We start from the raw sequence: 17,534 nt of genomic DNA, 5'->3' as shown, positions 1-17,534 counted from the left end.
CCATAGCTTATTGGTTTTTAGGATTTAAAGATTTGAATTGTAATAGGTTGATTATTGCTCAGACTTATTCTCGATGTTTGAAACCGTTATTACTATCGTTTAATGCTTATTTGATGATGATATGATAACATGATGTATTGGTACAAGTTGGAATGACTTATATGCTTAAAAATGTGGTATTTTTTATGGTCTGAGGCAAAGGTATCGATAATTGGATTTTAAAAACGATACCTCTGTGTTTTGAGACGTGCAGGAAAGTCAGTATGAAGATTTGGTATCGATACCTTTGCTCAAGTATCGATACTCAGGGTAAATATATCGATACTCTATGTAAGGTATCGATAACTTTCCACAGAATGATTTTTGTGCGAGAAACAGAATGCAAGTTTGGTATCGATTTTCAGGTGGTATTGATACCATTTAAAAAAATTATCGATACCTTTGTCCTAGTATATATACCTATGTGATTGTCTTGGAAATTTTGCTAAGTGATCCTAATGCAAGTTTAATTATTATTATAAGTTTATTTAAAGTATGTTCGGCATGTTTTAATGATGTTTGATATATGTTTGACTAAAAATTTATAATATCACTGATAAAGAGGATAATTTTCTTAATAATGTGACAATTTACTATGAGTATGACATGAGACAATAGTGTGACATCCTGATATTCGGGCTTGGTGACCTGGCCGAGTATAGGGTGTTATGAGTTCCCCAGAACTCATCTATCCGTACACACCAAAATAATATTTTATGAATGAATCGCCAATAAATTTGTAGATGAATTGCTAGTAGATATGCGGATAAACCGCAGTAAAACTTCCTCCTTTAATACAAGCATGTCATATTGTATTGCATGGGGTGAGACGATTGAAAGGAGGAAATATTCGTAGTTTAATGACCTGGAAAAACTAGTTGTTCATCCACAACCTATTGGCATTTTATCTACAAACTTTTTAATCGAAAATACTGGTGGTTCATCCACAATTTTTACTGGCAGTTTATCTACAAATTATTGGTGGTTCATTCGCAAAACAAAGTGTTGGGATGGAAGAGTTTTAGGGAACTCTTATAATAGAATGTAGCGGAGTGTGGGTAGGAAATTTCTTGTTATACTTGCATGCATTGACATTCAAAAACATGCTTAAATGAACTGTTTAATTTTGATTTGCAATATGAATGTGATTGTTCTAAGAACTATTATTATGTATGCTTCATCTATTGTTTTGCACTGATTACTTGTGATTGGACACACACTGAGCTTTTTAAGCTCACCCTTTTCATTTCCATCTTTACAGATAACCCACAAGTTTAGGACGCGGCCTCAACAATCGGAAGGCTCGACTCAGTTTATTTTTATAAAAGTATTTTAGGCTTACTATTTATAATTTTTTGTTAGTTGGAAACTATATTGTTTTATTTGAACTGTGGCATGTGATTTTTAATTTGGGATTTATTTGGCATGCATGACATTTTATTTGATTTTAGGCTATTGAAACATGGATTTTTATAAAATTATGCCTGAAATTCTAGTTTTCCACTAAAACTATGTTAATTATCACTTTTCTTCTACGATAGTATGTAAACGATATTTTTGAAAAGTAAATAAATTGGGAAAACAACTTTTGCAAAAGCAATCATTAAAAATCAATAGGTTTTCGAAATAATTTATACCTTTTGGGAAACACATTAAGTTTTTCTACTAAAGTAAGCAAATGTTTTAAAAAGACTATTTAATAAATTTAGATCATACTAGGCCATTTCGGTGGCCAATGTAATCTTCCAAATTCAGCCATAACGTCTATACTGGGTTGGAGAGGTTACATGTGTCATGACATTACACCATTGGTGTTGCGATGTTGAAGACAATCTACTCAGATATGCATTTCATTGAAGTCCAATTGCTTGGCTGAAGGTGAAGACCTTGGTGTCTCGACATTAACACCTTGATTGGCTCCAATTTAGTTCCTTCTTCTCGTGTTCACATCAACTAGGTGCTTGAAATAAACATAATTCAAAGGTTAAGCTCCAAATGGCATAAACTTGCCAATTAATTCTAAAAAGTATAAAAACTCAAATTAAACATGAAATCTAATAATTATGAAAGATAATAAAAAATTATAAAATACATGAGAATAAGCCCTATAAGTGTCCAAAAAGCTTAATTTAACGTATATAAATATGATATATCAAAGTCCCCCACACTTACGTCTTTGCTTGTCCTCAAGCAAAACACTCAAAACACTAAACATGCCACTAGACAACTCTTGAGTAATGATAAAGTATGAGACATGGCCAATTAGTATATACAATATAAATGACTCTTCTAACATACAACTTAAGAAAGATGCATAGATAATTCACAAGCCCTAAAGTACATTTGATTTGTTCACCAAGTTACAAAGCAAATAGAGATAGAGGTAATTATGAAAAAAACACCATAAGTCATGTTATTCCATCAAAATAACCTATGTAGATATAGTGTCTATACACAAGAGAGGATCCAAGTTATTAACTTCTCATACATATATGCAAGTCAAGAATTTATATAAAAAAATGTCAAAGTCACATAGGACTTCTAGGCTTGCAACGTTCTAGGGCTATAGGACGGTTTGATTTCAAAGAAAAGTCAACATCCAAATGGTTCAAGCACTAGGAACGGTGTAACACATGGCATTGTTCCCTAATCACCCCAAAGATGAACATACTTCTCTCCCCTTTATTTCTCCTTCTCTCACCTCTTATTTCTCCACAAAATAAGAAGATAAAATTCAATATTCCTGAGTATAAAAAACTAATAAGACTAGTGCATTATGAAGTAAAAAGAGATCATTTTAAGCTCAAGGAAAATTTAGGTTTTTAGTGCATTTCACAACTAAATTACACTTTTCAGTCACAATTGTTTTCATTCATTCTATGCTCTTTTAACTACTTATTATGCTTTTAACCCTTACCTCACTTTTATTCACTCAACATTTTTCATCGAAGCACTTTAGTGAGACAAGACCCTATACTCATTATATTGAATTATTTCTTCGTTTTTCTCTCAAGTAGAGTAACTTTTAAGACCTCCAAGATGTTTTTACCTAACCCTCAATGTCTATGGTCTAACATCCAATTCAAAGTGCAATTTCAAAAATTAGGATAGAGAACAAGGGTTGAATATTAACTCAATTTTAAGCTTTAAAGTCTCAAACACAATGGTTCATCAAGAAAGGTAAATTAGGCTCAAAATTTAGGAACTAAGGGCACTAGCTATGCAAACAATGCCTTAGGTCATCCTTAGACATTTCAATGAACAAAAATTCAAGACATGCTTCTACACATCTACTTATCACCTGACATAAACTCAAGCATTTCAACATATATGGCAATCATCTTTATTTTATATCACAATTTAACTAAGTGAACTAATTAATTTAAACTTAAAAATAATAGAACTAGTCTATCATCAAGCAAAATTTACATGATTCAAAGAAATCAATTACATGACATCATACCAAATCAACAAATTTCTTATATACACCATACTCAAGCATTATGCACACAAAGAAAAAAAATAAAGCAAAGAAATTGCAAATTCTATGCAACCCCCCACACTTAAACTAAACATTACCCTCAATTTGTTCCCAACAAAAAAATTAAAAGGTTTTTATGACTTTCTTGGTTTTTATTGAAGTAATGCGAGGTAAATTTGAAGTCATCCTCCTCTCCATTGAAGTTCAATGTTGTAGTGTAATCGGCAAGTGGATGACCTACATAGAAAAAAAAACAAGCAAACCAAAATATAAAATACAGGCAAATAATAATAAAATAAAAAAACCTAAAATTCATGTTCAAAGTATAATATCAATCTTAAGTTACATTCTTAAAAGAAATTCATGAAAAGAAATGCAACATCATTCCTCCTTAGAGTCCGAATCCGGATCAACAATCATCTTCCATTTGTCCCTCCATGCTAGGGTCTTCTTGTAAGTGCCATGGATCGGGTGACTGACTCACTAACACCTATGTCACAGATGATCACACCCTTAGTTGAAGATTGTTCAGGAATGAATGCTACGTCGCGATCCTTGTACTAGGACATGGGGGTGTCCTCATCGTCATTTTCCTCCTCTTTCTTCTTCAATTGGCTCTTGTGGATGCTTATTGGATGACTCGTTGTGATGGAATATGGTATAAGGATTCACCAGACTTTGCGGAACATCCCATCCTTGCTGTGTCACGTACTAATCAATGTACGAATGCAGTGTCGACACCTATTGAGTGAGAAACATCACCCCTAGTGTCTCGGCATAATCGTCACTTCTCGGTTGACATTTGATTCTAAACTTCTTGGTCGATAGAGAGGGTTGCATCTTTATTTTCTTCTTTCACTGTTTTTTCTATTCCTTAATTTGGTCTTATCGCAGCTTCCTAAATTGGCCATATATGGTATCACCAATAACACTTTTCATGAGACTATGGAACTATTCAGTTGGTTCCATTTCTACCCTGATTTTAATGGATAGATCCATGACATACATTGGTGAATCTTATACTGCAAACATATTTTCTTTTTCTAGAGAATAGCATACAACATAACAACTTCAAAGGTATTAGCATTGGAAGTAGTCAACGTATGACAAATATGAGTAAAAATTAATTGCTTCCACATTTTAGCGTCTGAAAACATTATTGCCTGATTAAAATAGAGTGGTAAAGTAATATGTGGTCGATGTATCCATCCTCTCTTATTTTCTATTAGGAAATTCATAATAGCGTCTACATCAAATTTGGTAAAATTTTTTAAATCCATGTCAAAAATATCATCATCTTTGTAATATGGAACACCATAAAACTTACAAATAGTGCTAAGAGAAATGTCGACTCCCTATTTTCTAAGAAACACTTTATCACCCTTTGTATATTTTAAATTAGCATAAAATTCTAGTACAACGGGAATGAAAATGAGTTGCTTTGGAATAAGAAAAAATTTGTACCAACCATATTGGACTAATTCCAAAAGATCATTACAAAAAGTGAAGGCCATATCAAAACCACGTTCAAGAATGAAAGTTTTTTCTTGAAGTTTTAAGAAAAAGTTTTTAGCCTCGCTGTTAAATTTCTCTTTGTTATGATCCAAAAATGGAGGTTTCTCTGGTTGGGCTCTAGCCCTTTTCTTACTTTAGGAGCCAAGACTATTAAATTCCCAACTAAATTTTGAACAAACAACAATGCTCAAGGAATTAATAGTAGTCTAACCAACTAGCCTCATAAGCAAGATTTCAATTAACCTAGCAATAAACAAAAACTTCCACTTATTCTACAACTTAATAAGTCATGCAAAATCAATTAAAACTAAAAATAAAATTAACGTGCAAATAATGTGAACATTAATCACAAATAACCCAAAACAAAGAGTCAAAATTAATCTTGCAAGAATATCTATGAAATCGCATTAAAAGAAAGAGGTAGGAACCGTAACCATTAGTTTTGTAGAAGGAAAGAATGAACAATGGTCTCTTCTTGGTTACTCAAAACTTGAGTGTTAGTGCTAAATTTAACACCCCAAACTCGGCTCAGATGTTATAGTTGAATCTAGAAATGTTACAAAGAAGGGTTTTGAAACAAGACTTTCATGTTAAAACTTCTGGAATTAATTGTTATAAAAGAGTCCATATTTTTGAAAAAACTTATTATTAATCTCTTTAATGAAACCATCATTTATTGCTCTTTTAGGTAAAACATAAATTTCCAGTGGAAGTTTATAAATCGTCGTTATAGTTGAAAAGTGAGCTTGTGTTTTCAGAAACATTTGTTTGCGTAAAACCGCCGTTTGCCAAACATCACAGTTTAAAAATCTAAACGCATCCAAAATAAAATTATAAACAATAGTCCAAAGAGTCCCAAAATTACAAAAATCTTAAATGAAATCCTAAAAATTAAATAGTTTACAGACTAGTGGTCATCGCTGAGTCTCTGTCGCATTGACCTACCAATACCTGAGAATTACCTGAATAGAACAGTCAAACAGATGTGAGTTTTCAAAAACTCAATGTGTAACTAAACAGAGTCATACATACACATAAGCTCAGATTTATCAAAATATCAGAACAGAAGAGGACATAAGTCCTTAACAGAACCAGATCATATTAGAATCAGATTATCGAAAACATACAGATATGCAAAGTCCTACCCGCATCCTCTACACACCATCTCCGACCATCCCAACACACCATGTAGGTATAAAACACCCACCCATCCCTACACTCTACATAGTGTCTTTACGACACTTATCAAAATAGTTTACAGCCAAGCTCAGTGAAATGTCGCCTCACAGAACACTTCCTCTGCATATACAAATCCCACCTCATATACAGATACAAAATACAAATATACAGATATAATAACAGAGTTAACATGACATGCATGGTCATATACAGATACCATACATGTTTATACAAAACAAACATACATAACAGTTTTCCTAATTCAAATAAGTCTATCAGAATAGCAAATCTCATGCATCAGGGTTTGTTTTGCTTTTACCGAACTTATGATAGGCCCACAGTCAATGGCCACACATCCGAGTGGCCCACACGCCTAAATTGGCCTTGCCCTGTGGCCCATAACCACATGCCCGTGTGGACCCACACACCCGTGTGACCCATACGCCAAAAATGGCCTAGCTCGTGTGACCCACACGACTACACACTCACTCGTCACATGGCCATGTGTCGTACACGGCCGGGTACACGCTCGTGTGGCGTTGATAGACCACTTTTTTAACTTTCATTGAACCTCATTTTCTCATGTTTTCGTTACACACTTGGCTCGTTTTTTATGTGAAAATAATCCCAAGACCTCCGAAACCTAAAGTAGCATTCCAAAGACCAATTTTAGTAAAAATATTATGAAACTCGAATAGAAACTATCCAAAACAAAGCCTTGGAATAATATCCAATTATATTCGCACACTTATTGCCGACGAATAGAAAACCACTATCACGGATTAGGCCGTTGTAGTGAAATCCTCTACTTCACAGTCTTCTCCTACGCCACACACTCATAGAGATTAATCTCCCTAACTACAATACCAACACGCCTATTTAAAAGGAACAAAAACTAAATGAAATGAACTTATAGACTTACCAAGATGAACAAAGAACAATCGAAACACCGAACCCCAACGATTAAAACGACCGATTGGTTGAACAGAATAGAGGGAAAGTAAAGTAAATAAAAATAGGAGAGAGAAGATGGGAAAAGAGAAGAAATAAAAAAGGTCAGAATGTCAAAAAGAAAGGGAGATTTTTTTGGGAAAAAGAAATTAAAATAATAAAAAGTAAAAGTAAAACACCCAACATCCCAACTCCTAACTAACCAACCTATCCCACTAAAACCGACATCAGATTCTCATCAGTCCCACTGAACCTTTACTACAGAACTGACAGACACTCACAAAAGTAAAAACAACATCCTTCGCTCACACGGGGATTCGAACACAAGACCATGAGGCAAGCTAACACCTTACCACTTGAACCAGCAGGCTCATTCTGATATGAATTCACTGAAAATATAACATAAGCCCACCCAATAGGGACAAGGATATGATAAAAAATAACAGAATTTTCCAAAAATAGGACTTGAACCCAATACCTCAAACAGACATCCAGAACAATTAGCCATTAAACCAGACATTCATTTATATCAAAATTCACAAAAGCAAAATTAAATAATTCAGGGCGTTACAACTCTACCCTCTAAAAGAAATTTTGACATCAAAATTTACCTGATTTGAATAGATGAGGATACTATTGATGCATCAAATCCTCAGGTTCCCACGTGGCTTTCTTAGTGGCATGATTGCACCACAGAACCTTAACTAATGGAATAGGCTTCCTCATCATAATCTTTACGTCTCGATCTAAAATTTGAACCAGTTCCTTCTCAAATGCAAAATCTGATCTAACATCGATCTTCTCAACAAAAAAACATGAGATGGATCAGACCGATATTGCCTTAACATAGAGATGTGGAATACGTGATGGATACAGTCTAATTCCGAAGGTAGCTCTAACTGATAAGCAACCAACCCCACACGTTTCAGAATCCAATACGACCTAATGAACCTACGGCTCAAACGTCCCTTAAGTCCGAACCGTATAACTTTCTTCCACGAAGATACCTTAAGAAAGACAAAGTCACCTACAGAGTACTCGATATACCTCCTTTGAGATCTGCATAAGACTTATGTCTATTAGAAGCCGCCTTAAGACGATCTCGAATTAATCTGAGTTTATCCTCTGTCTCGGAAACCAACTCAGGACCCAAAACTCGTCGTTCACCCAACTCAATCCAAACAGTAAAGTACGACCCTTACGACCATACAAAGCCTCGTAAGGTGCCATCTGGATGCTAAACTGAAAATTATTATTGTAGGTGAACTCAGCTAAAGGCAGAAAATCCTCTCAGCTCCCTCGAAAATCAATCACACAACTTCGAAACATATCTTCTAGTATCTAAATCCCCCTATTAGATTAACCATTGGTCTAAGGATGGAACGTAGTACTGAAGTCTAATATCAAACCCAGAGCTTTATGAAGTTTTTTCCAAAACCAAAAAATGAAGCGAAGATCCCTATCAGAAATTATCGAAACTGGAACCCCATGAAGTCTTACAATATAAAAAATGTACTATTTTGCCAACTTCTACAGTGAGTAATCTGTCCGAACTGGAATGAAATGGGCGGACTTGGTCAACCGGTCCATAATGACCCAAATAGAATCCTTCTTAGTAGGTGTTAAAGGCAACTCACTAATGAAGTCCATAGTCACACGCTCTCATTTCCATAAGGGAATCTTAATAGATTGGAGCTAACCCGAAGAGAATTGGTGCTCAGCCTTAACTTGCTGGCATGTTAGACAACGAGCAACAAAATATGTTACCTCATGTTTTAAACCCAGCCATCAGCACTATTCACAGAGGTCTCGATACATCTTATTTCCACTGGGATGCATAGCGCAAGGGTTACTATGCGCTTCTCTCAGAATCGACTGTCTTAGATCGAAATCATTTTGTACACAAACCTATCATTGGAAACACAGAACCCCATCATTATACAGCAAAAAATTAGACATACTGCTACTCTTAACCTGAAGAAAATGCAGAACTAGAGAATCATCCCCTAACTATTTTTTTCGAATCTGATCAATCCAAGTCTGCTTAACTTGCAACTTGGCTAACAAACTCCCATCCTCAAACAGACTTAGGCGAGCAAACATCGCCCTTAAATTAGACATTTCTATACGACTAAGAGCATCGATCACCACATTGGCCTTACAGGGATGATACTTTATCGTGCAGTCATAATCTTTTAGCAACTCAATCCATCTACACTACCTAAGGTTCAACTCTTTTTGAGTGATAAGGTACTTAAGGCTCTTGTGATTGATGTAGATGATACACTTCTCACCATACAAATTGTGCCTCCAGAACTTTAAAGCAAAAACCACGACACCTAATTCAAGATCATGCATCAGATAATTTTCCTTATGTGACTTAAGCTGTCGAGACGCGTAAGCCAAAACCTTACCATCTTACTTCAGAACACACCCAAATTCGACTTATGACGCATCACTGTAAACCACAGACTTTTTTACCAAATTTAGGATGTATCAGAACAAGAGCCTGAGTCAGAACAGACTTGAGCTTCTTAAAACTCGATTGTTGCACATCAGTCCAGACAAAAGGAACATTCTTGCATAGAATCTTAATTAGAGGAGCTATTTCCAATCAAGTATAACCTCAACCTTTCTAGGATCAACTCAGATCCCCTCAGCAGAAACTACGTGCCCCATAAATATTACTTCTCACAACCAGAACTCATAATTGTTCAACTTAGTGTATATCTGTTTCTCACGAGTGTCTGAAGCACTACTCTAAAATGCTTATCATGCTCATCCTCAGTCTTGGAGTACACCAGAATATCATTGGTAAAGACTACGACAAACTAATCCAAATACGACTAGAAAACCTGGTTCATCAGATCCATGAATGCAGCCAGAGCATTCGTCAAACCAAAAGGCATGACTAGGAACTCGTAGTGCCTATAACGAGTCTTAAAAGTCGTCTTATAAATATTAGCTATCTTAACCCTAAGTTGATGATACCTAGAGCGATGATCTATCTTCAAGAATACTGAAACCCCATAAAACTGATCAAACAAATCATTGATCCTCGGAAGTGAGTACTTATTCTTCACAGTTAACTTGTTCAACTGTCTTTAGTTGATACACATCCTCATGGTATCGTCTTTTTTCTTCACAAACAAAATCAGTGCCCCCTACGGAGACATACTAGGACAGATAAATCCACAATCTAGAAGCTCTTAAAGTTGAGCCTTTAGCTCCGTAAGCTCTTTCGGTGCCATTCGATATAGAGCAATGGGCACTGGAGCTATATTTAGTAGAAGCTTAATGCCAAACTCAACTTCCCAATTTAGAGGTAAACCTGGTAACTTATCAGGAAATACGTCCAGAAATTTCCTCACTGTTCTGATGTTTCCGACAGAAGAGTCCCTAGAAACTGAAACACTTACAGGCCAGATATACTTCATACCCTTTTTAAACCAGTTTTTTGGCCATTAGAGTGGAGATTAAGCTAGACAAGTAATCCCGACGCTCGCTGATCACAACAACTTCCACATCATCTTTGGTTCTTAGAACTACCCTTTTAGTTGTCAATCCAAACTAACTTGGTGCTCCACCAGCCAGTCCATTCCCAGAATCAAATCGAATTCCCCAAAAGATAGCTTAATTAGATTTTTCAGAACCACAACCCCTTGTACTTCCAGCGGAACATTCCTATACTGTCTGTTTTCCCGAATTGACTGACCCAACAAACTCAACACAAAAATCTCACCCAAAGTATTCTCAACAGGAATCCCTAATTTACCAGAGACAGAACTAGCTATATAGGAGTGTGTTGACCCTATATCTATCAAGGCAGTATAAGAGACATCAAAAATAGGAACATACCCGTAATCACATCAGGGGCGTCTCTGTCCTCTCGGCTTCAAGTAGTATAAACCAGTGCAGGTTGCCTCACCTCAGTCTGATTAGCACTTCTGGCTGGTGCTCTCTATCCTCTACCTAAACCATTACCACCCCTGGCCGGACCACGACTCCTGGGCGGTTGCTGTACTGTCTTCTACGGCTGAACAAATCCCGAAACTAAAGCTTGCATCTGATCAGAACACTGTGGACACTCTCTAATACGATGCTCTAATGACCTACAATCTAGACATGCTCCCAATCTCTTCCAACACTCATCCAGATGGCGCCTACCACAATCACTACATGGCTGAACCCTAGTAGGAACAACTGGAACTCCTACTCTAGAAGTCCCATCGGGTCTGACTTGTTTCTTAGGCCTCTGGGCAGAATCAGAGGGCTTCAAATTCCTCTTATTCTTGCCTCTTTCTCGGTCCCTATTTTGTCGCTCCTCACGCTTAACTTCTTCGGCAATTTTCGCCTTATCCATTAGAACGACGAACTCTCGCTCTCTCTGCGAAGCAATTAAAACCCTCAAACTGTCCCTTAAACCATCTTCAAAATGAACACACTTCTCATATTCAGATGCCACCGTGCCTCAAGCGTAGCGGCTCAATCTTAAAAATTCGGCCTCATACTCGGCCATAGTCCTATCACCTTGCATGAGATTCATGAACTCACGCCTATGAGCATCTACAGAGCTCGTACCCACATACTTCGCTTGAAAACTAGTCTTTAAATAATCCCAACTAAGATGATATGGTTGAGTACCCTTTTTAACCGATAACCACCACTGGTATGCCTCGTCGCGAAGCATATAAATTGCACCCTTCAAGTTCTGCTCAAGAGTGCAATCGATATCATTTATTATTCTCTCGGTGGCCTCCAACCAGTATTCGGCCACGGTAGGGGAGACTCTAGTGACACCCCTAAACAGTTTAACTCCATTAGACTGGATCCATTCAGTTACCGACCTACGGCCCCAAGATCTAGAATCAGGCCTAACGACCCTCTTTAAAACTCTCAACATGGCTTGGGACAGTGCATCATCCCCAGCCAAGTGACTTTGAAACTCGGTCTTGACAGTAGGTGTAGTCGGAGTCTTGCTTGTATCCAGATTTTACATACTGCCCAAAGAGAAAGACTCAGCTCGAGTCTCCCTACAGCACTATAAGCGCTCATTGTTTCAAAGTTTTTATCTACATTTCAAAATTTTATGTATCAGTTTTAGTGTTTATTAGCAAGTATGTTATGCTTCAAGTATTTATCAGAAGTTTTTAGAAGTTTTTCCAGAAGTTTTAATCTTAACTAACTCAGTATAGTTTCAGGCAATTCTAACTACAGTATTTATAAGTTTAGAAGTACTTACAAGATCGACACCGGATACTCGGTGTACACAGTTTACCTATTCACCAACATAATTTGCCAACATGATAAGTGCATATATTTCATTACATATAGTATATCGGGTAAGCAACATGATACAATGACACTCTTCATGTCAAATTCAATCGCATACCTTTCATTGATGCGGACTTCAAGTATAGTAATTACTTCTTTATTTCCCTTTATTTCTTAACTTGCCAATTTCACATTTCATATGTTTCATATTACTCAATGAACATCGTAAGAGAACTCAAAACACAAGTACGCTTCACATCAAAGGCTAATTCAAGCTAATCACATACAAAGATTTTAGGTTACCAATCCGGGTTAAACCTTTATTGACATAATGAAAGCTTGGCTAGGGCTGGATATACATGTAAGGTTACCAGTCCAAGCTAAATCTTTAAAATGACATCATATCACCAGTCCAAGCTAAATCTATGCCACATGTATCTTCGAGTCTGCAACAAATGTTGGATCTCAGAATCATCAAGAAATAACCTGTAACCATGTGTATGAGCCTTTTACTAAGTTCATTGGGACACTTTCATTTTGTAATTCCATTCACATTCCTTCGTAACACAATACAACATCTCTACTCTATAACTTTAACAAACCAAATCTAAAATACCAAATTTTAATTATACAGTTTAAAAATGAAAAAGGAAAGAAAGTTTAATAATTTTCATTTGTATGAACTTACCTGGCTAAAGATAACTCGACTCAATAGATTCTACTAAACAACTTTTCCTTTCTCGTGGTCTTGACGGATTCAAATCTTGATCTATAACATAAATTTAATTTAAATTTTATTAACCAACACCATTCATCAGGTTATAAACACATAAGTCAGTTCATTTCCATCACTCTAGCTTCCCTCAAACCCAACACTTAAATAGTCAAACCCTTTATAGCAATGTTTATATAAATCTTAAGCTTATTTCAAAATTTCTCAATTTTAGTTGTTATTCGAAACTAACAAATTCTAATTTTACCAAGTAATCTTTTTTCATAAGTTTTCATATAATCTAAACATTTAACACTAGAATTTCAAGCATTCAACAATGGTAATCTCAAGAAATCTTGAACAGTTTTGGAAATAAACACCACTATTGGCTTAGATTGAAGCATGACAAATTCAAAAACACCAAATTCAAGCAAAACAGACTTGAATTAGCTAACCATGCAAGCACACAAAACTTGGCCAAGTTTTCCTAGCTTAACAAAGAAGAAAAATGGTAATAGAGAGGATAAAGAAAAGAAAAATAAATTGCTTCCTTTCATCCGCTAAGCTACGGTGTATATATATATGTGTGTGTGTGTGTGTGTGTCTAATCTAATTATTAATTAAGATTTGCATCATTACAGGTAAGTTAAAACCAACACCTGTGTGGCCATTAACTACGAAAATGGTTGAATTATCTATTCAGTTCCTAATCGATTATCATATTACCACTAGCGAAAGAAATCCATAGTGGTTAACTTTTATCACATTTACGATTTCATTCTTATACTAAAATAGATTATCCAATCGATCAAATTAACAAACCAGGATTTCATATAACACTATAATAGGCTAATATATATTAAACATTAAAACTTACGTACTCCATCACTGATTAACGATGTTCCGAAACCACCATTTCTGGTACCACTGAAAATGAATTGTTACAATAATTTTAATATGTTGTTCTTTCACCCACATTTCGGGTGTCAAAATGTAATATTTATAAAACAAATGTTTTATATTTATATATTAATACTTAAATTCTAATGATATCACTAGTATATATAGTACTTTTATTCTTATTTACTTAAAAATTAACATTTTATTTTTCAAATTTCATTTTCAGTTCATTGGGCGACTATTTTTGTTGAATTCATTTAAAAATTAGACATAATAAAATATTTATCTCTCAAATTTTACAATTTTTATTAATTTGTCCCTTTTTTTTTGCTTTCCCAACTTTTTATTTTTATCAAATCGAACAAATTTCGTTACAATTTAATGGAACCATTGGAAATTGCATCAAATGCAGATGTAATAGTGCATATGTATTTCATAGCTAGCATGACATTTTTTTTATTTTATATGTCATATTAACAAATAATTTAAAAAAATATTAAAATTTTATGAAAATATATAATTTTTTAAATTATGAAGAGTAATAACTTTTCAAAATTATATATAAGTACATAAAATTCGGTCTATCTACTATTCGAATCACATAGTATTCAAAATCTTTGAGGAAACTTTTCCAATTAACTCTTCACAATTAATATATATATATTGGTATATTTGGTGTTGGAATTGCTTTTAGCTCTGTTCAAAAGTACATGGAAATGCCAAAATTTTAAAGAATGTTATATAAATTAATTGAGTTAAAATTTGTATTTATATCATTTTAAAAATGAAAATCAATTTTTTTTAAGTAATGGATAAATGAAGCGATTGTCGAAGTTAAAATTTGAGATCTTATGTAAATAAAAATTTAAACAACAGAAAGTATTTACCACCAATATTATTTTAAAAAATACTAAAAATGCAAAATGCAGAAAACTCGAAATAAAGAATAACTCTTTTAATAAAGCTATATAATCTTGAAAATTGTTAGAGTTGTGTGATATGGATCATTGTTAAAGAAATAAAATATAGTGACAAAACGAAGGGATCTGTGTACGAATAATACTGCACAAGTAGAATCCATATAGGACTACACTTTTTCTATTTAACATTGATTAGAATAAGGTTTTTTAACTTTTAAATAGATATAGTCGAAACTCTTTTTGTATCATTTGTTTTTTAACATTAGTGAAGTTCTCTTCCTCTACCCATAGTTTTTTTCGAAAGAGTTTTCACGTAAAATCTGTGTGTTTTTTTTATTGTTTTGCGATCGTTTTATACTGCCAGTATTGATGTTTATTTTCACAAAAATACGAGAGAGAAACAAACCTATGACTGTTTTGGAAACTATTAATAAATGATTTTGGAAAAAGTAACAATAAATAAGCAATTAAAATTTATTATATAACTTATTTAATTTATTTTAAATTTTAATCTAACAACAATTACTAAATTATATTCAAGAAAAAGCAATTTTTTTTCTGAAATAACGATAAAATGATCCTAATTATAAACTTTTGACGGATCCCATACGTAAATTAACCAAATTAAATGTGGTTAGTAACGTTGCTCCTACGTTCTTTTTTGGATTTTTTATATGTTCTTGATACTTACGTTTTCGATTTTTAATCTAAGTTTGAGTTTATTTTGATATTTTATTTTATAATTTTTGGAGATTATTTGGTAATATTTAAAAAAAATATTTTTTTAAAAATCTAATAAATAAAGGTAATCGATAATTTTTATATGATATATTTTTAAAAAAATACTTTTATTTAGATTGCGTTTTAAGTTGTGTCAAAATTCAAGTTTATTTCCGAACGTCTAAAGTCCTAAGTCAAATTTGCGACTTAGACAAACTTTACGATCCTCTTTCGCACTCATCCATATCATTTGATATACGAAAGAGAGCGGAAGGATGTAAGAAGATCATAAGTTGTCCAAGTTGCTGATTTGACTTAGGGCTCTAGACGTTCGGAAAAAAACTTGAATTTTGACACAACTTGAAATGCAACCGAATCCAAGTCAGATAAAACAATTAAAATAAGTAACTAAGATAAAAAAAAATAGAATAATAAATCAAATATTAGAAAATTAAAGAAGAAAATAAAGAAATACATGGAAAATATAGAACATGGCATTTATATAGACTAGTTAAATAAATCTAAATAAAACTCTTAAATATATTAGAACTCTAATTAGCCTATACAAGAAGTAGTTTTAAACTAAACTTTCTTTTAACATAAAACTCCTAAATAACTTAAAATATTTAATAATTATTAAATATTTAGAAAAAAATAATAAAATAATAAGAACTGATAAATACAATATTGATCTCATATATAATAAAAATTAAGTGTAAAACCCAAATTCAAATTCCCGTCCTAATCCCGTACAGAATTTTTACTTGCACAGTTTTCACTAAAACAGTCGTAACTTGAGTTCCCAAACATGAAATCAAGTCATTTAAAGCGTGTTTCGAAACTAATAGATAGATCTTCGAATGCTATGAGACATCTTAATCCATAAATGTCTGGATCCCATACAAATATTTGTTGCAAGTTAACTAATCTTTTCAATTTGAAAATTGACAGCTTGGTTGGACCTTAAGGTAGTGTAAGCCCATCACATCCATGGGTCTGAAATTGAGCCTTAAAACTTGTATCAGAGAGCATTTACTCAAACACCATGTGTATATTATTTTCTTGTGGCTTTTATGTTTGATTCGTGCTTCTTTGTCTTTCGAGTTGGCTTCCACTTTATTTTGGTGTCTTAGAGAATTTCCATTAAGAGTTCTCATCTTTCAAGAGTTTAGTTGACTTATGCAGATTTAAGAAAAGAAAAGAAAAATCGGTCGCGTGGTGTGAGAGACAAATTCTAGCCCTGTGACATATATACTTCATACATTTTGGAATTCAGTCCCCTTTTATTTTCAATAATTTAATCTCTCTATTTTTTGGATTTAAAAATCTACTTTCAAATTATATATAATTATGTAATATTTTAATAAAAAAATTAACACTATTAATTATATTAAAAATTAAAATACAGAGATCAAATCTAAAATTTAAGTATAATAGAAAGTCCAAAATTTAAATTCAACCATTTATTTATAATTAAAAAAACACGAGTTATATAAAAAGAATAGCATAATAAACAGCCATATGAATGGAAGAAGTTACTTTGTACCTTCGAGTTATATATAGAGAAAAAAAATAGCATAATGAACTTATGAATGCAGGAAGATTGGTTGCACCTTATAGAGCTATATAAATTATATAGATATGACAAGACATTTATACAATTCTACCTCTGTTTTTCTAACTAAATATTTGGTCTTCACATTACTTTTTCTTTTTTCTTTTTTCAATTTGGGATATGAACACCGGAAATGTGCTTAGACTTTGTTTCTCAATATGTTCTGCTGCACTCACTGCTTGGGTGGAAAATAATTTAGTTTTACAAAATTAATTATTTTGCCTCCAA

The 17,534-nt window shown here is 33.6% G+C and overlaps 1 protein-coding gene across 1 annotated transcript; it reads right to left on the bottom strand.

Moving 5' to 3' along the window:
- Nucleotides 1-10,374: 10,374 nt before the first annotated feature.
- LOC107960997 (uncharacterized) lies at nt 10,375-12,068 on the bottom strand. Its single transcript, XM_016897241.1, has 4 exons — nt 11,696-12,068; nt 11,282-11,593; nt 10,741-10,982; nt 10,375-10,605 (listed from the first exon to the last, which is right to left on the bottom strand). Exons 1-4 carry the CDS (start codon nt 12,066-12,068, stop codon nt 10,375-10,377), a joined length of 1,158 nt encoding a protein of 385 aa, XP_016752730.1.
- Nucleotides 12,069-17,534: the final 5,466 nt, after the last annotated feature.

Source organism: Gossypium hirsutum, chromosome D11 (assembly GCF_007990345.1).
Source record: "Gossypium hirsutum isolate 1008001.06 chromosome D11, Gossypium_hirsutum_v2.1, whole genome shotgun sequence".
Classification (NCBI taxonomy): Eukaryota; Viridiplantae; Streptophyta; class Magnoliopsida; order Malvales; family Malvaceae; genus Gossypium; species Gossypium hirsutum.
The sequence above is the reverse complement of the archived record's forward strand: the minus strand, read 5'-3'. Positions and strand labels throughout refer to the sequence as shown.

Excerpts from the sequence above, each read along its gene's own strand:
- LOC107960997 (XM_016897241.1), bottom strand. The coding sequence starts at position 12,068 with ATGTTGAGAGTTTTAAAGAGGGTCGTTAGGCCTGATTCTAGATCTTGG. Across the intron at positions 11,594-11,695 it reads GTTCATGAATCTCATGCAAG|ATGGTTTAAGGGACAGTTTG; the intron begins GTGATAGGACTA and ends TTCATTTTGAAG. Across the intron at positions 10,983-11,281 it reads ATTGGGAGCATGTCTAGATT|ATATAGGGTCAACACACTCC; the intron begins GTAGGTCATTAG and ends CTGCCTTGATAG.